Source organism: Gouania willdenowi, chromosome 10 (assembly GCF_900634775.1).
Source record: "Gouania willdenowi chromosome 10, fGouWil2.1, whole genome shotgun sequence".
In the NCBI taxonomy this organism is placed as follows: Eukaryota; Metazoa; Chordata; class Actinopteri; order Blenniiformes; family Gobiesocidae; genus Gouania; species Gouania willdenowi.
Genome location: NC_041053.1, coordinates 39,894,486 through 39,918,920, shown reverse-complemented (window position 1 = coordinate 39,918,920; position 24,435 = coordinate 39,894,486). Strand labels below are relative to the sequence as shown.

At 36.6% G+C, this 24,435-nt stretch overlaps 1 protein-coding gene across 2 annotated transcripts in view; it reads right to left on the bottom strand.

Annotated features, from left to right (window-relative positions):
* Window positions 1-3,030: 3,030 nt before the first annotated feature.
* The window catches only part of pde6a (phosphodiesterase 6A, cGMP-specific, rod, alpha), a 46,344-nt gene continuing 24,939 nt past the window's right edge, over window positions 3,031-24,435 (bottom strand). Inside the window, exons 5-23 of one of the 2 annotated variants that reach the window (XM_028459660.1) lie at window positions 22,446-22,586; window positions 21,067-21,141; window positions 20,060-20,124; window positions 17,649-17,715; window positions 17,477-17,524; window positions 16,639-16,788; window positions 13,822-13,965; window positions 13,270-13,335; window positions 12,759-12,905; window positions 11,617-11,724; window positions 11,285-11,394; window positions 9,904-9,991; window positions 8,993-9,093; window positions 7,902-8,009; window positions 7,765-7,828; window positions 6,580-6,654; window positions 4,240-4,323; window positions 3,486-3,642; window positions 3,031-3,381 (exon numbers count right to left, since the gene is read on the bottom strand). In XM_028459660.1, coding sequence (XP_028315461.1) covers window positions 3,338-3,381; window positions 3,486-3,642; window positions 4,240-4,323; window positions 6,580-6,654; window positions 7,765-7,828; window positions 7,902-8,009; window positions 8,993-9,093; window positions 9,904-9,991; window positions 11,285-11,394; window positions 11,617-11,724; window positions 12,759-12,905; window positions 13,270-13,335; window positions 13,822-13,965; window positions 16,639-16,788; window positions 17,477-17,524; window positions 17,649-17,715; window positions 20,060-20,124; window positions 21,067-21,141; window positions 22,446-22,586 — 1,842 coding nt within the window. In that variant the 3' untranslated portion in view covers window positions 3,031-3,337. The remainder of the gene's footprint in view (window positions 3,382-3,485; window positions 3,643-4,239; window positions 4,324-6,579; window positions 6,655-7,764; window positions 7,829-7,901; window positions 8,010-8,992; window positions 9,094-9,903; window positions 9,992-11,284; window positions 11,395-11,616; window positions 11,725-12,758; window positions 12,906-13,269; window positions 13,336-13,821; window positions 13,966-16,638; window positions 16,789-17,476; window positions 17,525-17,648; window positions 17,716-20,059; window positions 20,125-21,066; window positions 21,142-22,445; window positions 22,587-24,435) is intronic. The other variant, XM_028459661.1, reaches the window with a different exon arrangement.

Below are 24,435 nucleotides of genomic sequence, written 5' to 3'. Positions count from 1 at the left end.
AGTGGTCTCGATTTGCAACGTGCCTACCCAGCCCTAGTGGCGACGTCTAATTTGTTTGGACTGCAATGATACCGTGAATAAATTATTTCATAAATGTTTTACATTCCGTGTTCATTGAAACTGACTGTTGTGGATTAATGACACAAAACGAGTCCGGACTGAGTTTGTTGCGGTCTCAGGAGATCTGGATCCACGGGGACAACAAACTGGAATGGGAATAGATGGAGTTCAACTCCATTCAGTGTCCTTGCTAAAAGCCAAAATATGTGAAAACACAATAATTATCACTACACATTTCACAACAAACCTAAATGTCCCTGACGTCCCACCTTTGAAAAAACATCCATCCATGAAAAAACTACTGAACCTCCCACTTTTCTATAGTAACACACGCGTCCTACGTGCACTGACCTCGTATCTGATTAAAACAAGGATTAACATCTTTAAAATGACTATATATTATGGCCAAAATAACACTAAACTTCCTGGATAATAGTGGATATTATTTAGATGAATAAATAAGAAGAACATTCAGGGCTTTTGATTTTATTTATTAACATACTGTATATGTTTTTTACACATACAAATTTGTTCTCTGCATTTAACACATCCCTGTGGAGTGGTGGGGGCCCAGTTGGGGGGGCTTGCTCAGCATCCCACAGTGTTGGCCCAGGGGAGAGTGGAACCAGCAACCCTTCAGTTATAAGCCCGCTTTCCTTAACCACTCGGCCACCATTTCTTTATGGATGGACCCCAAAAAGCTTTATTCCCCCTTATAGATGTCCCTGTCTCCACAAGACTGTTCTTCAATGTTCATGTCTGTGTTCAACCACCTTCAGCTACAGTGGGGGTCCCCGCTCTCTGGAACCTTTATTTTGGAGAGTCGCAGGCTGATAAAGTTGAGAACCACTGCCCTAGATTATGATATTTCTATCTTCTTTTTCCAAAGCATCGCTGAGATAAGAACCCCTAACCTAAATAGTCTAATAACTTCCACAGCTCTCCACACACACAGTGGTGCTATAAATAGCCCGGCTCTCTCTAGGCCAGCAGCTCTGCAGTCACGAATGGAATGAGTAACGCTTCCCGTGGATTGACTGAGTGGATGCGCGTGCTGCAGCTCCCCCTGCTTCCTTCCTCCTCTCTGCAGTCCTTCCTGCGTCAGAGCCTCATCAGCACCGTATACGGCAATCCTCCCAGCTCCCAGCCTCACTTTACATCACTGGGAATGACGTCACATGCTGGTGACGACACGCTGGATTATGTATTTGTGCTATTCTTACTGAGGGAGGCAGGGATGAGCTCAGCATCCAATAACAATCAGCTTTCATTATCCTCGCTGCTGTGTTTTGTAACGATGTTATGTGACTGCGGGTTGGATCTAAAGCGTGCACAGAGCACACAAACATGTACAGTGAGTGGATCATGCAGCTGGAGTTTATGCATTAGTTCTCATGATGTGTTGGGGGAATTGTTTGGCTTTTTTTACTTTCTGTTAAGGTTTTAGTTCAGCGTTCACGCCACCCTCACATTCCTCCTCTTTCTCAGATGAGTCACCGTCTTTAGTGTCAAGCTCGTAACTGGCACTTTAAAGTTCGTCATGTCTGCACTCGTGCACCGTGACTTTTTCCATTCTTGGATCTCGTCAAACTTTGATCCAACCCCAGAGGTGTTAGAGTACATGAGTCCTTTACGTCAGTGGTTCTCAACCTTTTCAGCTCGCAACCCTCCAAAATAAAGGTCTCATAGAGCGGGGACCCTGACTGTGTCATGTGGAGACAGGACCATCTATAAGGGGGAATAAAGGGGAGAGATTTTTGGGGTCCATCCATAAAGTCAGTAAAATGATGGTCCATTGTTCTATGAATCTGTGATAACCACATTTATTTATTCATCTGAATAATATCCACTGTTATCCAGGAACGTTTATTATTATTATTATTATTATAGTCATCTTAAATATGGAAATCCTTCTTTTAATCACAAATAAAATGGGTTAAGAGGGACCAAAAGTTGTGGAAAAGGTGGTGAAATGGGATTTTAAAAACCTCAGAAAATTGGTTAAAAGTTGCAAATTGTGGGCACGGTAATTGAATTTAAAAATGTAGGGAAAATTACTTTAAACTGGTAAATAATGGGCATGACAAATCATGAATGTGGTTAAATTGGCAAAAATAAGCATGAAATATGGTGAAAAGAGGTTAAAAGTGACAATAATACATCCAACATAAAGCAGTGTAAAGAGTTAATAAGTGCTGAAAATGTCTTGAAGGTAGAAAAACTGCAGAAAAAGCATTAAAATTTGACGGAGAAGTGGCAGAATTGGGAGTAATGTAGCGAAAATGCATTAAAAGGGGCAAAAATATGGCAAGAAAAAGTGATGAAAATAAGCCAAGTTTGGTGTCGTGTCACTTTATGTCAGTGAAAGAGTTGATACGTGGGATGAAACGTACTCTGGTTTTCTGGTTTTTCAAGCAACACTTTATTATTTATTAGCTGCGTTTTTCTTGCAAAGATGCAAAGCACATCATCAAGCTACAGTAGGGATTCTTCTAGCGTGGGCCTTTTATTTTGAAAAGGTTTCATTTGTGGTGTCACAAATAAATACTTGTCTCCCAAGCAAAAATAAATGAATAAATAAAAGTGAAATAACATCATTAACAAATGATGGAGCAGATCAAAGACACGTTCAGAAACACAGAAGCAAAGCAGAATAAAGTTAAACGTGGAGGATATGGGGTTTCTTTCATTTGAGACAGAAATTCATATAAAACAGCACGTTCTATATCATTATTAAAAATGTGTACACATGAAAAATATAAATATTCAATCTAAATGTTAAATCTAAATCTACATTTAGCTTTACACTTGGTGACCAATTTAACATTTTGATTTAGAAAGAAACTTTAGATTTAACATTTGGATTTACATTTATCATTTAGATTTACATTTATATTCAACATTTAGATTTAACATTTGGATTTACATTTATCATTTAGATTTACATTTATATTCAACATTTAGATTTAACATTTGGATTTACATTTATCATTTAGATTTACATTTACATTCAACATTTTGATTCAACATTTGATTTAACATTTAAATGTATTTTTCATGTGTACACTTGTTTAACAATGATACAAAATGTGCTGTTTTACATGGATTTCTGTCTGAAATGAAAGAAAAAATAGTTTAATGTTCAAAATTTGTCAGCTATGAAACAATGTCTTTACATTCAGCATCCAGTAGGAGAATCTCTGTTTTTTACGGCTACATTTCTTTTGCCACTTATCGGATCAATGCAGTGACTGAGTTTCCGACCTCATCAGTGCGTCTAGCTGAGAATACACGTCTTTGACTGCGTCTGTGCTGTACTCGCTGCGTTGAAGAGAAAAAGAAAAGGAAACAAACACTGAAGTTCACTGAGTTTTCGCTCATCAACTGATCTCTCAAACTTCTGCTTTTGTCCACGTGTGTCTCACCTCTCCGAGCCACTCTCGCCGTCTCCTTGGAATTCTTGGCGGCTTCGATGGCCGCCACTTTGGCCTCGTATTCCTCTTTCAGAGCGTTCCACTCCTTCCTGTTGTTCAGGAGGCGATCCAGCATGGGGGTGATCTCCACGTGGAAGCGGCTGAACTCCTGAACAAGAATCAGAAGATGAAGCCGCTTTGCCACCAGAACGTCCCACAGCTTTTTAGTCCGTGCTATGATTCCACCATCTTGTACTGTATATGTTTAAATCCACTTTAAACTAATTCCGGTTGTTCTACGCATGCTCGTCTTGTCACGATGACGGGCTGGTGACGATGTAATCCAAGATGGCCGCACGAAGTAAACATTGGAGTCGAACGAAACAGGCTTCATCGGGGACACAAAGCCCTGCACCAGAGCACAGAGCTTCACTAATGACGCGCAGCTCGTACAAAAGTTCTCCTCCCACTGATCATCCTGTAGATGGAGGCAGAGCAGCTGCTGCACTAACTTATGGCCCGGAGGCCAAATCATAAGAAGATAAAAGATAAATAGACAAATGATTCTGTAAACCACACGGTTTTACTCAAAAACTCTACCCGAGACTAAACAAAGACTGGTGATTCCAGCGATTGGAACACAGGAAATTCAGGGGAATGTTCTGAAGAACATCTTTAACATTTAAAAACTTGATACAAAGTTAAAACTGCTTAAATTCCCAGAGATAAAGACGGGATTTTCTCTCAGATGTTTGTGAATTCCAACCTTGTAGACGAAGGAGCAGACAAAGTCGATGAAGCCACACTGAAGCTTCGGCAACTCGTCGGCTTTGTTTCTGTCCATCATGGGCTGAAAAGAGAGAAAAAGGAGAAATTTCAAACAATCACACTAACCAGATCCTGATTATAGATGTTTGTTTGAGAGAATTAAGTTTGAAAAAGGTTGAGCGCAATAAAAACTGGTCGTGGAAAAAAAAAAAGTTTTTACTCTGTCATGAGGAGGTTTTTCAGACTTTTCTATATTAAAATGTGTCGCAAAAGTGCCATGGAAACACGTCACAGGATGTCACGTACCTGGTCACATGACCACTTCTCTCAGAGAAAACATACGTATGTGTGGACAGATAAGCTTTAAAATTATTAGTGCTACATTAGACGTGAAACAAAGTTACTTTTTGTAGCCTTTCAAATACATTGACTAAAAAAAAAAAATCTTCTTTATATAACATTGTGTTCATGTAAACTGAGATGTGTAAGAATTTGAAGAAGAAAGATACTGTTTTGTTATTTCTTTGTGTTAATTTATTTTATTTCATTTCAAACTGTTTTTAAGTTGCCATTTACATGATCAATATAAATCAAATCAGATAAAACATTATTCTATATAAATTTAACTGTATATAATTTAATACAGTGTATTGTTTTTATTGAGAAGGTCATTTTTTTGGCTCCAGGAGGACTTTAATCCAGGTGAGATGAGGTTAAATGGTTCTTTGTAGAGTAAAGGTTGCAGTAAATAGATAGTAGATGTATTGCAGAGTACGGAGTGAGACATTTCGAACACTATCTATCTGACTTATATAATCTCTTCCCATGTCCTAACAATCGTATACTGTATCTATAAAACTTACTCTACGTCCTGTTTGATCACAGTGAGTCGCACTAGCAGCTGTTTAGAAACACAAGCTTCTGGAAATAAAAAGTTTTCCTCGCTGACAAAACAACGATTACACTTCAAAGTCTCTCAAGGACGTGATGGGGATAAAATGAGTCGGGGAGGGTGTGTCCCACTGGGTCAGGGTCTGTATCAGTCGCTCTATGTAATGCATCATTAGTGGATCCACCTGAAACCATTCCGTCATCCACTTCCTCCTCTACTTCCTTCCTGTGGAGCGTCCTAGACCAACACCTGAAGGACAGGGTCCTCCTTTTTTAGCTGACTCGTCCCTTTGTCTTTAGTTTTATTCTTGTTTCTTCAAGAAACTCAGAATAATTTCCGAACAATTTGAGCTCACTTTGGTGTATTTTTACCTTTTTTCTGCAACTACACCAAACTTTCCATCTTTTAACCAATTTTATCACTTTTTCTTATCATATTTTTGCTTATTTTAATGCATTTTTGCTACATCACTCCCATTTATGACACATCTCCATCACATTTTAATGCCTTTTCTCCACATTTTTTTCACTTTCAAAACATGTTCAGCACTTATAAACCCTTCCCACCACTTTTCCACCTAATGTCACATATGTCGACCCATTATTGTCACTTTTAACCTCTTTTCACCATATTTCATGCTTATTTTTGCCAATTCATCTACATTCACATTTTGTCATGCACATTATGTGTCAGTTTAAACTATTTTTTTTTTTTTACTTTGTGAATGACATTACCTCAACCCCCATTTCTGCCACTTTTAAGCCAATATTGACACTTTTTCTGTATGTTTTTGGCCACTTTTAACCATATTTCTGTGGTTTTTAAAATCCCATTTCACCACCATTTCCACCATGTATTGGTCACTTTTAACCCAATTTATTCAGGATATTATTCAGATGAATAAATAAATGTGGTTATCACAGATTCATAGAACAATGGACCATCATTTTACTGACTTTATGGATGGACCCCAAAAATCTCTCCCCTTTATTCCCCCTTATAGAATAAAGGGGTCTCTGGCACCTTTATTTGGGGGTCGGGGGCTGAAAAGGTTGAGAACCACAACATTAGACCACCTGTTTTACTGTGAAAAATTGCAATGTGTCAATGAAGATGAAGTGTGTAGCATAGCTTTTTATTTCAGGAGGTGATTTATGTCACATTGTGTCTAATTATATTATATTTTGCGTGTGAATTTACATTTACGTCTCTTTGCGAGTTAATGCGTGCTATTGTCCCAAAACAAGCATGTGAGAGTATATTCTTTGTCAGATTTTAATATTGGCTTGATTTTGTTTGTTTAAAACATTTATAATGATAGAATAATAATAATAATAATATTGCCATTTTTGTTTGAGGAAGTTTGTTTTCTGTATTTTCCGTGGTCTTAGGTTTGTACTGGATGCAGTTGGTAAGGTTGGGGTTTCGTCCTGTAGTCATGCTTACTATGGGTTGCTGTTCCAGGACGGTCCTCTCCAGGTCTCCCTGCTCCCAGAACTCTGCAGCGACAGACAGCGCCACCTACAGGGCAATGCATAACATGTAGTTAACCAAGCTGGTTTTTATGATGGACATAGAAGAATACAAACTGTGAACAGATGACTTTAGTTTGAAGGGTTTTAGGGCTTTTATTTGTCCACTAATGTGTGTCATTAGCAGAATGAGGATAAACTTTTAATGAGTGACCAAAAAGGCCGATCAGCCTGAATAACCAGTTTAATCAGACTAAACTTTATTTCTAAAAACACTCTAAAACAGAATGAGGTGGTCCTCCATCTAATTTTGTGCAGCTCCCAAAAGGATACGCATAAAATGACAAAAAAAAGTTTCACAAAAACAGCAAAAAATAGAGAAAAAAACAACAAAATTACTCAAAATGACTTCAAAAACACACAAAAATGACAAAATAAATACACAAAATACAGCAAAAATGTACATACAACAACAAAACTACTCAAAATACACAAAAAGGGCAACAAAATTACACAAAATGACTCCAAAAGCACATGAAACAATAAAAATAATTACACAAAAAAAACAGCAAAAACAGACAAACAAATTTATTACAGAAAAATACACAAAAAGGTAAAAAAAAAATTGCACAGAAATGACTCCAAAAACATTCAATGACAACATAATTACACAAAATGGCTCTAAAACATACATAAACACACAGTGACCTTGAATCTTTCCTGTACTAATGCACAGATTGATCCTTATTCTAAACACTGACATGAATGATGATTGATCGCCTGATTTAAGGCGACAATCATAGTTTTTCTGACGTAGACTTTATTTTTTTCTGCTTCTTGGTGGAATGTATTTGGCGTATCATAAAAAAACAATGACCATTCCATTCTTTCATGATGTCATTTGTTAGGATTCTGTGCTTTTTATTCATTTATGGGAATATAAAGCAGCCTTTACAGTTTCCTGTAGTGGAACAGGAGAATACTAAAACAAACATAACGCTGTCAGACGACCGTTCTAGGCTTTTTATACCTGATGGTACATCAGTGTGCATGTGTGTGAATAATATGACATCCTTTACTGAAGCTGAGCACTGAGGGGATAATGAAAAGCAGCAGGTTGGGTTAAATGCATGGGAGGGAATAAGAGAAATGATCGTGCCTTGCTCTGGATCTCCCAGGGTTTGGCGATGGCCGACAGGTCACATGCAGTCATCATCATGGCCCTGAGATGACAAAGTGATGTTTTTATGCTGTGGAACCATTTAAAAACACTTGGTTCTGTGCTGTTGGACCTACATTACAATCTCTTTACGCGTGGTCTCCAGCATCATGTATTTGGTCCAGTCGTTCCAGTTCTCGTAGGTCTTAGACTGGTCCACGATTTTCTGAAACATTGTTCTTTTCCTACATAAAAAAAAAAACAGACAGCTCCGGTTTGATTCAGAAACTCTTCTATAACTACGGTGTACTGTCCATAAAGATTAGCATTGCTGGGTGCTGTAATGACATGAATAACATTTAAAAATAAGACACCAAGAAAAATACACAGAACGACTTTAAAAACACACAAAATGATGGAAAAATAGACGAAACAACTGCAAAAATGCACAAAAGGACGACAAAAATGCACAGACTTACTAATATACACAAAAAACAAAACCACACCAAATATAAACATTAATAACACCAAAAACAAACCCCCCCAAAAAAATAATCCGGAAACACACAAAATGACAAAAACAAGCAAAAAAAAAAAAAAGCAGAAATACACAAAATGACTCTTTTTAAAAACACAGAAAATGACAGAAACATAGACGATACAGCAAAACCAAAACAAAACAAAACAAAACATAAGATGATGACAAATATACACAAAGATAACCTGGAAACACACAAAATGACAAAAAAATAAGCCAAAAAATGCAAAAATACACAAAATGACTTCAAATTCATACAAAACTGCAAAAAAAAAGCACAAAAAAAAACACCGAAAATAAACATGAATGACATTTAAAAAAACCAAGACAACAAAAATACACAAAACGACTTTTTTAAAAAACACAGAAAATGACAGATAAATAGATGAAACAGCAAAAAAAAAAAGAAACCACAAGATGATGACAAATGTACACAAAAAAATATACAAAACCACCGCAAAAATAAACAAATGACACAAAAAACAACAATCACAAAAAAACTACAGCTTTATAAAGCAAACTAGTCAATAGTCAATGCCATGAGTTGCTTGAGGGCTTTAATGTCTCCTGTTGTGGTGCCGGTGGGTGAGGGTTCAGACCTATGACCTATAAGGGGACGCGTACCCCGGGTTTGAAAGGATTAAAAACAGTAAACATTCATTTATCACAGACTGTGGGAATAAAACTGACTTAAAGTAGAGAGCCAGGTCTGTGGCGATGATGGCGATGTCCATGAGGTGGATGACGGTGTCGTGTTGGCGTCGGTTCAGGTTCTGATAGATGTTTAAGGACTGGAGCAGAAGAAAGAAAAGGTTAAATATCCAGATAAACCCTGTTTTTTATTATCATCGTTGTTGATGTTTATCAGTGATTCTGATAGAATGAGCTGGACACGCCCACACCCAATAGACACGCCCACTAAACCAGAAACAGATCCGTGCACCACATGATCAACATTCATTTAGAATAATGAACAATAATACAGAAACAACAGTTTGTGTTTTTTTGTTGTCATTTTGTGTATTTCTAAAATCCGTTTTGTGTTTGTTTATGTAGTTTTATGCATTTTTTTCTTATTAATTTGTGTATTTGTGTGTGTTTTTGGAGACTTTTGTGTACATTTTGTATATTTTTGAGTTAATTTGTGTAGTTCTTTGTCATTCTGTATATTCTTTGCTCATTTCGTGTATTTACATGTTTGGTTTGTGTGTTTTCAGATTCATGTTTTTGTTTTGTTGTCATTTAATTAAATGACAACAAAATTTAACATATTTAACATATATTTTTGAGGGATTTTTTGGGATTCATTTAGTGTATTTCTGTAGTTGTTTTGTGTGTTTTTGAAGTCATTTGATGTGTTTTACGAGTACTTTAGCGTGTACCTGTGGATTTTTGGAGAAAATACATTAAATGTCTCATTGTGTGGATTTTTTGGAGCAATTTGGTGGATTTCTGCTGTTGTTTTGTGCGTTCTTCTTGGCTTTTTTTTTTTAATTTTTCTGTGATTTTGCATGTTTTTGGCGTAAAAGTGTGTTTTTACTTTGTGCACAACATTAAACTTATGTGTGGTTTAAACAATCAATCAGATGATCAAACATCACCTCGTCTCTCAGCAGCGTTTTTCCAAACTCGAGATGATGTCTCTCCAAGATTGAGGAGCCGTGAAGTTTGGCCAGAGGATTACCCGACCTGAAAACACACACACACACACACGCACACACAGACGCAGTATGATGGGAGGTCATGCTGTGATAAATCATGCACGTAAAGCCTGTGTGGGCTCGGCCTTCTGCATCCGCTCTAATGGCGGCTGTCATTAGCTCGTTAGCTCGTTAGCTCATCCATCACCGCCAGTCGATCAAATAGACAGAGTCACCAAATGATCTGACGCCTTAAAAGTTGGCAACAATGTAACTCATGACATAAATGGGTCAAGGTAACTGTATTAGTGCTACGGGTTGAACTCTGAAAGATGAATAAAGGACAAATATTTTCACCGTTAATAAATATCTGAAGAAAAAATACGATATAAGATGTGTATGAATTCTAGAGAAGAGAAGTTTGGGCCTCGACCCACGAGTTGAGAATAACTGGTGTAAAAGAAAAAATGTATAATATAGCACATACAGTAAGTAGTTAAATAGCTCTCTTTTCTTCACTCTGCTGTGTGTTTTCTCTCAATTATTTGTTTTGGAGTCATTTTATGTGTTTTTGTTGTCATTTTGTCTGCTTTTCTTTCAGTTTTGTTGTGTATTTTTCATCATCTTGGTTGTCATTTTGTGTATTGTTGTTTCTTGTGTGGTTTTCTGTTAGATTTCAGTATATTCCTCATGGTATTGTGTGTTTCAGGTGTCATTCTGTTTTTTTTGTGTGTTTTTGGAGTCATTTTGTTGTGATTTTGTGTGCTTTCTTTCAGTTTTGTGGTGTATATTTGTCATCATATTGGGTGTCGTTTTGTTGTAATAGGTTTTTTTTGTATTTTTGTGTATTGGTTGTCGTGTGCTTTTCTGTTAGTTTTCTGTATATTTGTTGTCATATTGTGTATTCTGTTGTCATGTTGGCTTTTTTTAAACAATGATTTTGTCTTGTTGTTTTTCTCTGCTTTTGTGTTAATTTTGAGTATATTTGTCATCATATTGTGTGTTTTGGGTGTCATTTTGTTTAATTTTGTGTGTTTCCTGAGTCATTTTTACGTCATTTTGTGTGTTTTTGAAGCTAATTTGTGTATATTTGTTGTTCCTCTGTGCAATTTCTCTAATTTTGTAAATTTTTGGGAGTAATATTGTTAATGTTTGCTGTTATTTTATATATTTTTGTGGTCCTTTTTTTAATTTTTCTGTCGTTTTGTGTATTCTTGTTGTGGTTTTTGAGTGCTTTTAAATTTCTCATCGTATTGTGTGTGCGTTGGCTGTCATTTTGTTTGTTTTTGTGTATTCGCAGTGTGTGTATGTGTGTTCGTGTGTGTGTGTGTGTGCGTCTTACTTCATCTGGTAGAGGTTGTTGGTTCCTCGGTGGTCGATGTCGTGACAGAATCCTGCCGTCACCATGGCCATACACTCCAGGTCTGTGTAGTAACGCTTCAGGTCACCAGTCTGAGAACAACACAAAGGGGTTCAAAACTAGGGGTTTGCATGTTCTCCAAAGAGCTAAAGCTCAAGGAGTGTGTAGTAGATATAATTAGGCACAGATTCATGATCAATCTCACACACACACACACACACACACACACATAGAGCAGAGGTGACAGAAAAGAGAAAAGATGAGGGTGTGTGTGTGTGTGTGCATGTGCGTGTGCGTGTGTGTGTGTGTGAGACCATCAGCAGGGTGAACATGGTCTGTCCAACGTTGAATCCGTGTCTCCAGTTGTGGTAGGTGATTTTCCTGTAGCCTTTACTGAGGGAAAACATGAACCTCACCAACACCTGCACACACACACACACACACACACACACACACACACGTAAATAGTCAGATATGGACAGACATAGGCTACAATAGAACTACACAAGAAAACAAAAAACAACAGCAACAATACAGGAAATGACTGCAAAAAAAAAAAAAAACAATAAATAAAAATACACAGTTACACAAAGAATAAACAAAAGGACAATAAATGACACAAAACTATCTCAAAAACATAGAAGACGACTACAAAAATATACGAAAATGTACAAAAATGACTCAAAAAACACAAAACACCGAAAACGCAAAATTACGACAGTATAACACACAAAACAACAAAATTACAGAAAAACACACTTAGGGATAAGAGAATGTTCTCCAACAAAAGAAAACAACAAAAGAACAATAAAATTACACAAAAGAACAACAAAAACACAAAATTAATTACCTATAAAACATAAAACACAACTACAGCAATACACAGAAAATATACAAAAATTACTTGAAAAACACAAAGTAACAACAGCAAAATGACTCATAACACACAAAACAACAAAATGACAGAAAAGTACGCATAAGGACAGAAAAAATACACCTAGAAGATGACTACAAAAAAGATATGCAAAACAAAAACAAAAGAGACTCAAAAAACACAAAATAACAACAACAAAAAACGCAAAATGACCCATATCACACATAACAACAAAATTACAAAAAAGTACACGACAAAAATACACAAAATTACTCAAAAAATGCAGAAGAAAAACAAATAAGCAAAAGGAAAGCAGTACATACATAAAAATTACCTTGAAAACAAAGAAGACGACTCGAAAAATACACAAAGATATACAAAACAAAAACAAAAATGACTCAAAAAACACAAAATAACAACAAAAATTACAGAAAAGCACGCGTAAGAACAATAAAAATACTCAAAATTACTCCAAAAATACTAAAAAATACACAAAAATACGTAAAAAGCTTTAATCTCTTGTATGTTGATGCTCAGGTTGGTCATTATTTGAAATGCTGTCAGTGTGATCATGTGACTCACCTCTCTGGGGATGTGGAATTTGTCCACCACTTTCAGCTCGTAGTACATTTTAATGCCGCACTTCACCAGGTCCAGTTCGCTGTGTTCAAAGTCACAGAAATGAAACTCTAAAATCTCAGAAACCTTGGAGTTGGGCAGAACCTCCGACTGCAGGAAAAACATCAGAAACACACACCATTATTTACAACAAAATCACTATTTTTTTCATGGCGAGATAAACGTCTATGTTGTTTAATAAACAAATTTGTCTTCTCAAAAACTTGTGGTTGTCTAACAGAAAAACTACAATCCTCTTACTTTGGCGCCGCTCTGAAATGACCATCTGAGGTACGTTTTTATTGTCCACACAGATGTTTTCCAGCATCGGACGCTAAATGTATGATTTTCACAGATAAATGGTCGTCCCTGACTATATGTCACATAGTGTGAATGAAAATGTTCTTCTTCTTTATTCAACTTTCAAAACAAACTGAAACTGATTTTTGTTCTTTCTCACTCGTTCTGTACGTACCAGAATCTCCTGCAGCTCCTCTTCTTCGCACTGATCCGGTTCCTTCCCCCATCGCTCTCTGGTGTTCTGCACAAACACATCAACATCATGAAATGACAAATAGAAAATCTGTGTCTGTACATTTAATGCAACACTACAGTCCTGACATACACAGATTTGAACATTTTAATCCTGTCTTGGCCCTAAACACCACACATAGTTACTTCTCATCTCAGATTGAACTTCACATTGTGTAAATGAGTGGATTAAGAGATGGATGGATGATGGATGGATGAACGGACGGACAGATGGATGGATGTGTGAGTGGATAAAGGAATGGATGGATGGATGAGTACATGAGTGGATTAAGGGAGGGATGGATGGATGGATGGATGGACAGGTGAATGTGTAAATGGTTGGATTAATGGATGAGCACTTAAATGGATTAAGGGATGGATGGATTGGTGGATGGATGAATTGATGATGGATTGACAGATGGATATATGGATAGATTGATGGATGGATAATTAGATAGGTGTGTAAATGGATGGATGTATGGCTGGATGCCCTCACCAGGATGCTCTGTATCTCGTCCTTGCGACACTTGACGTGGTACATCACCATGTCCTGGAAGATGTCCTTCCTGTTCTCCAGCTTGTTCATCTTATCGTAGGTGTCTGTGTTTAGCACCGACCAGCCCAGGAACTGGGTCAGGGACTGGAAACCAGTGATAGAGAACCATTAACACTAGCCCAGGAGCTAGAAACCAGTGATTTTAATCAGAAACAAAATGGGTTCAAAGTGACCAAAAATGGTGGAAATGGGATTTTAAAAACCACAGATATTGGTCAAATTAAATTAGTGAGCAAAAAAGGAGAGAGAAAGTGGTTCAAAAAGTGGGTTAAAAGTGTCAATATTGGAACAATTAGTTGAAACTGGCAAATAATGGCAAGGCAAGGCAAGGCAAATTTATTTATATAGCGCATTTCATACTCAAGGCAACTCAATGTGCTTTACATGATAAAACATTCAATTGTTTAAAATCAATAAGAACATTTAAAATCATCAGTAAAATCAATTAAAATCATCAGTAAAATCATCATTACATCAACAACATGACAAAAAATCTCTCTCTCAATCATATGCAGTAGAGAAAAAAAGTGCCTTTAACTTTGATTTAAAAATGTTCACATTAGATACTGACTTCAGCTCCGCTGGCAGTTTGTTCCACTTCTTTGCAGCATAACAACTAAAAGCAGCATCACCATGTTTACTGTGAACTCTGGGCTCCACTATCTGATCTGTGTCCATAGATCTGAGAGACCTGCTGGGTTCATACCTGACTAACATGTCACTGATGTATTCTGGACCAAACCCATTCACACATTTATACACCAGCAGCAGAACTTTAAAGTCTATTCTGAGGCTGACTGGGAGCCAGTGTAAAGACTTTAAAACTGGAGTAATGTGCTCTGACCTCTTTGTTCTGGTTAAGACCCGAGCTGCAGCGTTCTGAACCAGCTGTAGCTGTTTGATGCTCTTTTGGGGGATTCCTGTCAGAAGACCATTACAATAGTCCAGTCTGCTGGAGATAAAAGCATGGACCAGTTTCTCCTGGTCTTTCTGAGCCATTAAACCTTTCACTCTGGAGATGTTCTTTAGGTGGTAGAAGATGTTTTTGTGATTGATTTGATCTGACTGCTGAATGTAAGATCTGAGTCAATCAGAACACCAAGGTTTTTGACTTGGTCTTTAGCTTTTAAAGATCGAGACTCAAGATAATTGCTGACAGCAGTCCTCTTTTCCTTGTTACCAAAGACAATCACCTCCGTCTTGTCATGGTTTAGTTGAAGGAAGTTTTCACTCATCCAGCAGTTTACTTTTTCTAAACAGTCACACAACACCTCAATGGGACCATGGTCATCTGGGTTCAGTGATAGATATAGTTGTGTATCATCTGCATAGCTCTGATAATCAACCTTACAGTTCTGTAAAATTTGTCCTAAAGGAAGCATATAAAGGTTAAACAGAAGGGGTCCAAGAACAGATCCCTGAGGAACCCCACAGGACATTGGTAATCTGTCAGATTCAAAGTTTCCAATGCTTACAAAATAGCTTCGCTCCTCCAAGTATGACTTAAACCATTGCATTACTTTTCCATTTAGTCCAACCCATGTTTGCAATCTGTGCAACAAAATTGTATGATCTACAGTGTCAAATGCAGCACTTAGATCCAACAGAATGAGAACAGATACTTTTCCTGAATCAGTGTTCAACCTTATGTCATTGATCACTTTGATAAGAGCAGTTTCAGTGCTGTGATGAGAACGAAAACCTGACTGAAATTTATCAAATATTTTGTTGAATGTTAAGAATTGACTCAGTTGGTTGAAGACCACCTTCTCAATGATCTTGGCCATGAATGGAAGGTTGCTGATTGGTCTATAGTTAGCCAGTATAGAGGCATCCAGTGTTCTCTTTTTTAACAGCGGTTTCACAGCAGCTACTTTCAGGGATTTTGGTACGGTGCCTGATTGGAATGAGCAGTTAATTATCTGACACAAATCATGGGCATGACAACTGGTGAATGTGAATTGGTAAAAAAAAAAGACATGAAATATGGCAAAAAAAGGTTCAAAGTGACAATAATGTGTCATAATATGTGACATTAGGTGGAAAAGTGGTGAAAATGTCTTGAAAGTGGGTAAAATGTGAAGAAAAGGCATCAAAATGTGTTGGAAAAATGTCCGTAATGGGAGTAATGTATCAACAATGCATTAAAAGATGCAAAAATATGGCAAGAAAACGTGATGAAAATAGGTTAAAATATGGAAAGTTTGATGTTGTTGCAGAAAAAGGGTTAAAAAAAAATAAGCAAAAATGGGCTCAAATTGTTCAGAAATTGTTCAGAGTTTCTTGTAGGCATCTGGCGACGCCCTCCTAGTGTCTCACTACCCTAAATGGGGTCCTGACCCTAAGGTTGAGAACCACTGGTCTACGAGACTCCACATCTCCAATGTGATGCTCAAAAACGTCAACAAACGCAGAGTTAGCGGTGGAGATAAAAACAAACTTTCAAGCTGCAATTTGGACCTTTTTTCATTCTTATGGGTGTAAATCATGTTTGATTCATTGATCTATGAGGCATGAACTATGTTTTTATCTAAAAAAAATTATTTCTAGGGGAGCAGTTTTAATTTGCAGGATGTGTAAAAAGCACAACTGACGTGTTTTGTGTTTGACTGAACTTTGAAGAAGTGATGCAGCAGAAAAAAGCCTTCAGGACATGACATAAATAATACAGATACCAGAACGGCCTGCAGTGTATTTATAAACCAATGACTCACACACACACACACACACACACACACACACACACACACACTGTACCTCCATCAGTGTCTCGTCCATTTCATCAAAGGGTTTCCCGTCCTTTCGGTTATAGAAAGTGGCCACGCCCACTATCTCCTCTTTCTTGTTGACAATTGGCATCGACAGGACGTTCTTAATGGTCCAGCCAGACTCGTCCAGAGGCTCTTTCTGCACACACACACACACACACACACACACACACACACACACACACACACACACACACACACACACACACACACACACACACACACACACACAGAACGTCTTCAATGATACAACTCATAATTCCAAGTAAAACTACTATTAAGAAAGTCAATAACTCTGTTTGCTCGTCCTTATTTTTCTCCCATTTTCATCGTCTAATATCTCAGGAACTCCATCACATATAAAGGTAAATATGGTATAGTAATAAGCTCCACCCACTCTCTCAGAACATATATACAGATCTGCTATACATCCTATCTGGTGGGTCTGGAACATGTTTGGGTCTTCAGTAAACTACTTAGCATATGTCTCAGCTCCCTGTAATGTGATTAGCATAGAGCTATGAACATAGACTGTTCACATCACTAATGATTAGTCACAGATATACATTGGTTCGTGGGTGACACGCTCTGGAAATCCAAGGAAATTCTTTTTTTTTTAAACTTTTTTTCATTGGCCCATAACTGCATGTGGGAATGTAAGAAAAAATCAGATTTATGTTTTAATTTTTGCTATAAAAGTTACTCTTTCTTGGGATATAAAACATTTTTTCTTTTTGCGACTTCTTTTAAAGCATTTTCAATAATCGCGAATGGTGAAATAAGCCAAATGGTGAAATTGAAGAACTGTAAAACTAAGAATAACTCACTTGGAAGCTGAAGAACTCGTCCTGAGGAGCGTTCATGATGTTACAAATCTGTAGAGATACAATCATCAATGAATAGACTTGAAATGATTCTTTAATATTGTCACAACAAGAAGGAATGACTTGGCTCCTAAACATAAATGAGATTTAAAAAAAAAAAAAAAAGACAACAAACCAGGCTGCTTTCTGCCACGTAGGTGGGTAACCCACTAACCAGAGCCCAGTGGTCTGCAGGAGGACTCCTGTGGAGAGACCGTATGGGACACTTTAACCTTAAAGTTAATCATAGATACAGATAAACCACACAGAAGCCTTGTGTGGGCTCTATATCTCATTTTCTAAGTGACATAGTGATAACAAAACCATCTAATGAGACATGAAATACAAATAACAGCAAATATACATAAAATGTCAACAAAAAATGCACAAAATATCTAAAAAACACTACTACTACACAAGACTACTAAAAAAATAGAAGAAATCATAGATTAATAAACAAAATGAGTGTGAAAATACACAAAAACAACATCAAAAACACAAACTTACAACAAAAATTACTCATAACGCAAAAAATCAACAACATAATTGCACAGAATGACAGGAAAATATACAAAACGACAACAGAAACACACAAAATAAGGGACAAATGTACAAAACAACAACGAAACGTAACAATGTTGACAGAAAAATACTAAGTAATTTTCTTCTTTCCTGTATTAAAGCTCAGATTGTTTATTATTCTAAATACTCACATTAGGATTCAGTTGAAAATAAGAAGCTGCAGTATCGACAATAACAACATCATTTCTTTTCAACATTTTTTAATGATCAGAAACAATGTCTATAAGCCTGAATGCGATCTAGACGTTTTATTTTGAAAACACATTAAATGTAACTGAAATATTTATCACATTAGGCTAATTTTGTTTTTACAATATTTTGCAGTTGTTGATTTAAAAATTGCTGCATTTGTTTAACAAACTGCTTTTTAAAGATTTTAAATGAAAAGAAGGTTATGACAATGAAAACCTTTTGCCTCGTTAAATACTTTCTGTTAGATTCTAAAACACAGGACAAGATGTTAATACCCTTTTTGTGCGAGCACGTACAAAAGTTGATGAAAAAAGCTCGACCCAGGGAACAGAACACCCATCCCCCCACAGGGCAAGCAAGGGCCTCGGATGCATCATCAGTAGTGTTCCTCCGGATCATAGGGTGTTTCGGCCATTCACTATACACCCTCCCCAGAGTTGGCCAGCCACAGGGTGATCAGCCCATAGCTTGCATCCCAGGCCCACACATGGCATGGGCGCCCTGCCCCCCAGAGCCAAGCCTGAGCCAACCACATACCCCAACCCGCTATTTGGGGGCCCAAGAGGTATCGTTCCTCTTCAGCCAGAGCCACTGGCTGCTTCTCTCTGCTGACTCCGATGCAGCTTTGATGGCTGCGCGCTGGCTCTGGCCCCTGACTCCCAGGTCCCTGAGTAGTTTGGTGGTAGATGTTGCTACAAACCCTCTGCATCCAACCTCCACTGGGCGGACTTCTGTATTCCAGCCGCAATGTTGTGCTTCTGCTGCTAGTTTGGCATAGCGCAGGTGTTTTCGCTCATATGCCTCATCTATGGAATCCTCCCAGGGTACGGTGAGCTCGATGATGTAAACCTTCTTGATGGAGCGGGACCAAAGCACCAGATCAGGCCTTAAGGTGGTGGTGGTGATCTCTGCAGGAAACGCCAATTGTTGGCCAATATCTACCAGCATTGCCCAGTCACGTGCTAAGCACAGCTGGCCTCTCTCTGATGGTGCCGAGCTGCTCCTGGTTGCTTTCACCCCTTCACCGACAAAGGCAGTTGTCCATGTGGGGTTGGCTATTGGCAGTGGTAGGGAGTTGATGGCGGATCTTTTGCCCTCAAAGGCGGCCGCAAGGCTCTTTAGGACTTGGTTGTGGCGCCAAGTGTACCGTCCTTGGGTGAGACTGGCTTTACATCCTGTTAGAATGTGCCGGAGAGAGGCTGGCCTGGAGCATAGGGTACAAGCTGGGTTCTCCCCAAACCACTGATTGAGATTAACAAGTGTTGGAAGGACATCATAAGTAGCCCTGATGGTGACACGCAGACTGTGCTTCCATGGCCCACACCTCTCTCCAGCTGAGCCTCCTCTTCTCCACATTGTCCCACCGTGTCCACTGTCCCTGTTTGCCAAGGGAGACCGCCTTGGCCCACCTTGCAGCCTCCTCCTGACGGCATACTTCTTCCACCACCATCTTCCTCCTTGTAGGTGCAGTTGCCTTGCTCCATGTTGGTTGGCTGGTATTTAGGCCAAGGCCTCCTCTGAACATTCCCCACAATGTCAGCATGTTTGAGAGCTGATGTTGCCTCCTCCACTGCTGTTGCTGGAGTCCATTTGCACCCAGTAGCTAAGGTTGGTGCGTTGTCTTTCACCACTTTGTCTTTGGATTCATTCAGTGTCATCTGTAGTCGTGTTTTAGCACACTTGAACTCCTCCGTGGGACTGGTGAGGGGCAACTTGAGAACACCATCTCCATACAGGCCTATGTTAGTGAAGTATAATGAAACTTCTACTTACGGAATGACTTTAATGTCTTCTTTTCCATGAAGAATGTAGTCGATCACTTTATAGAAGATGATTTCCTTCAAAGATCAACAAAAACAAAACACAGCATAATTATTTAAAGTGAACCAAAACCTCCTTTTTCCCTCTAACCTTTGGAGTACACCAGCGGTTCTCAACCTGGGGGTTGTGAGACAGTGGAAGGGGGTCGCCAGATGCCTTTTAGAAGCGAAGAATCTTTTGAACAATTTCAGCCAATTCCCATATTTAACCTATTTTTAACACTTTTTTGTCACATTTTTGCTCCTTTTAATGTATTTTTGCTACATTACTCCCATTTCTGCCACTTCTCCATCACATTTCAATGCCTTTTCTTCACATTTATTCCACTTTAAAGACATTTTTGGCACTTATTAACCTTTTCCACCTTTTAACCTTTCATTCTTATATTTACCAATTTAACCATATTCACGATTTATCATGCCCATTATTTGTCAGTTTAAACTAATTGTTCCTACTTTTTTCTGCCACTTTTATGCCAATATTGACATTTTGAACCCTTTTTACCACTTTTTTCATCCATTTTTGGCCACCGGTTTTTAAAATCCCATTTAACCACCTTTTTTTTTTTTTTTTTAACCAATTTTATCTTTTAACTCATTTTATTTCTGATTAAAACCAGGATTTCCATCTTTAAGATGACTATAATACTAATAAACTTCCTGGATAACAGTGGATATTATTCAGATGAATAAATAAATGTGGTTATCACAGATTCATAGAACAATGGACCATCATTTTACTGACTTTATGGATGGACCCCAAAAGGTTGAGAACCCCTGGAGTAAACAAACAATAGGATTATTTAATTTACCACCATCAGAAACATTGTGTCCTATTAAACATTTACAGTAGAAATTATATCCAACCACTTTGAAGCTACAGTTTAGAATTTTTCCTCTGATTCTTTCATAAAGTGAGCCACGATGTGTGGAATGGTGAAGATAGTAAAGGTGTCTCACTCTGCCATCTGGAGTTTTGGGTCCATCGTAAGGTGGAACTTCTCCCATTAACACGGGCCACAGGTCAAAGAACTCCTGTGGAAACACACGGAGGCAGAAAAAAACAACTGAATCATTAAAAAAAAAATTAGTTTATGAAACAAAGAGAGAAATCAGATTCATCAGAGCAAATATTAGTATTTATGTTTACACATGCAACTTTTATTTTTCCCATTTTAACTTTTTATTGAAACTTTAAGACATCCACAACATTAACATTACTACAACAAAGTTGCTTTTATATTACTATTATGTATATTGTTATATCTGTCAATCCATCTCTATATCAAAATGTCTATAATATTTATCTCTCTTTATAGATCATTATATATATTATCTCTATCTCTCTCTATATATATACCTTTAGCTCTCCCTATATCAATATATCTATCATCTTTGTTTCTTTTCATATTTTTAAATCTATACCTCTCTATATCCCTATGTCTTGATGATTTTATCTCTATTTTTCATCTTTCAGTGTATATTCAATAGCTTTATATATTTATCCCAATATATCTCTTTATATCTATAACTCTGTATGTCTATATATTTCCTTCTTTATATCTCTCTGTCAGTCTCCATATGTGTCTTCATATCTACATTATACTGTATATATATTTTTATCTCTATAACGTTATCTCTATCCATCTCTCTATTTAAATACTCTTTATCTCTCTTTATAGATCGTTATATCTATCTCTCTATACCATATATCTATATATCAATACCTTTATCTCTCCCTATATCAATTCATCTCTATTTCTGTCTTTATCAATACATCTATCATCTCTATCTCTATAGATACATATCTTTAAATCAATACCTCTCTAAATATGCCTAAATCTAAAATTTCCTTATCTATATCTTCCTTTTTTCTCTTTCTATATATATATATATATATATATATATGTCAAGAGCTCTCTATCGCAATATATCCCTATACATGTACATTTTATATCTGTGACTCTGTAGGTATATGTATACCTCTCTTCTTTTATATTTTTTTATCTTTCTAATCTATACTGCACATATCTATCTCTATATATATCTTCTATACCTCTCTAAATATACCTATATCTTGATGTCTATATCTCTATTATTATCTTTATATAAAGATCAATAGCTCTATATATATGTATATCTCTATTTATGTACATTCTATATCTATAACTCTATATCTATATCTGTATGTCTGCATGTCTCTATTTATTCACCTCTCTATACATATATCATTATATTTTATTGTGTTTCTATCTCTTCATATTTCTATGACGTGCGCACAGAACTTCTCTGAATAGGTGGAGTGTTACTGATCTTCAAACAGCGGGGCGTGGCCCCACCTTGGTCTTGGTCATGTCCAGCAGGCCCACAGAGTAGCGGTCACAGTTGAGGAACGCTCTGACCGTGTACAGAGCTTTATGGAACTGACGCTCGATGTCCGTCAGCTCCTCAAACACTTTACTGGCCGACCACAGCAGCACCTGAACGCACCACACACACACAAAGTTACAGCACAGCTTCTCAACCTGTGGTTGGGACCATATTGGGGTCAGTTACATTTTTATATTACAATTACAATTTCTAATATACATGTTCAATTACAACTCAATCATGACTAAGGTGACTAGCATTTTTTATAATTACAATAAAAAAAACAATTATAATTTTTCCCTTGAAGGTCAATTACAATTACATTGTCCAACACCAAATATAGGAGGTAAGGTTGATAAAAGGCATAAAAATAGACATTTTGAAAATTTTTTTTTTTTTTTTTTAAAGTTAGGCATAAAGGCTAATCAGAAGACGACCCCTCTACCAATTTTCAAAGGCCTCGAAATGGGCTAAAAAAAATTCAAACTCTTCAAAACGGAGGTACGGCATAAAAAAAATTGAAAACATTTTTGAAAAAAATTGAAAATGGAGCTAAGGCATTAAAAATTGAAATTTTCAAAGGCCTCAAAATGGGCGAAAAATTTTAAAATGCTTCAAAAATGAGGTACAGCATAAAAAAAAAAAAAAAAAGTTACATGTTTGGAAAAAAAATGAAACGCCTCAAAATGAAAGTACAGCATTAGTAAGGCATTAAAAAAAAATTAACATTTTTTTGAAAAATTTAAACGCTTCAAAATGTAGATAAGGCTATAGTAACGAATAAAAATTTAAAAAATTAAATTTTTTTGAAAAAAATTAGAACATTTCAACATGGAAGTAAGGCTATAGTAAGGCATGAAAAATAAAAATAAAAAATGTTTTGGAAAAAAACTTAAAACGCTTCGAAATGGAGCTAAGGCTTTTAGTAAGGCATAAAAAAAAATTGTTTTTTTTTTTTTTTTAATTGGAATGGAAAAAAATTAAAATGCTTTAAATTGGAGGTAAGGCTATAGTAAGGCCTAAAAAATAATTAGAAATTTAAAAAAAAAAAAAAAATTCAAACGCTTCAAAATTATTATTATTTTTTTTTTCTTGATTTAAAGACATCAAATGAAAAAAAAATTGAAAAAAAAGAATTGATTAAAAAAAAAAATGAGTTAGGACCATCATTAGACTGTAAAAACTACTGAAAATATAATGCACATACTTTAAACGGGCTGAAAATGCAATAAAGCACAAAAAATGTCAAAATTCAAAAAATAACCCAACTTCAGAGATAAGGCTCTAGTAAGGCATCAAAGGCGCAAAAAATTAAAGAAATCCAAATTCACCCAAAATCAAAATTGAGTTGGGACCATCAATAGACTGTAAAAACTACAGCAAATATAATGCACATACTTAAACAGGAATAAAAAAGCAGTAAGGGACAAAAAATGACAAAAAAAACAAAAATCAACCAAAATTAAAAATAAGGCTATAGCATGCTTATTTTTTCAAAATTTTCCAAAAAGAAAAAAAAAAAATTGAGTTAGGACCATCATTAGACCCTAAAAACTACTGCAAATATAATGCACATACTTAAACAGGGCAAAGAAAGCAGTAAGGCACAAAAAATGACAGAAATAAAAAATCACCCAAAATCAAAAATAAGGCAATAGCAAATCGTATTTTTTCAAAAAAGTTGAAAAAAAAAAAAAATTGAGTTAAGACCATCATTAGACCTTCAAAACTACTGCAAATATAATGCACATACTTAAACAGGGCTGAAAAAGCAGTAAAGCAAAAAAAAAAAAAAAAAAAGGCAAAATACGATAAATAATCCAACATCAGAGGCAAGGCTATAGTAAGGCATCAAATCCAAAAAATGTGAAAAAAAAAAATTGAGTTAAGACAATCATTAGACCCTAAAAACTACTGCAAATATAATGCACATACTTAAACAGGGCTAAGAAAGCTAAG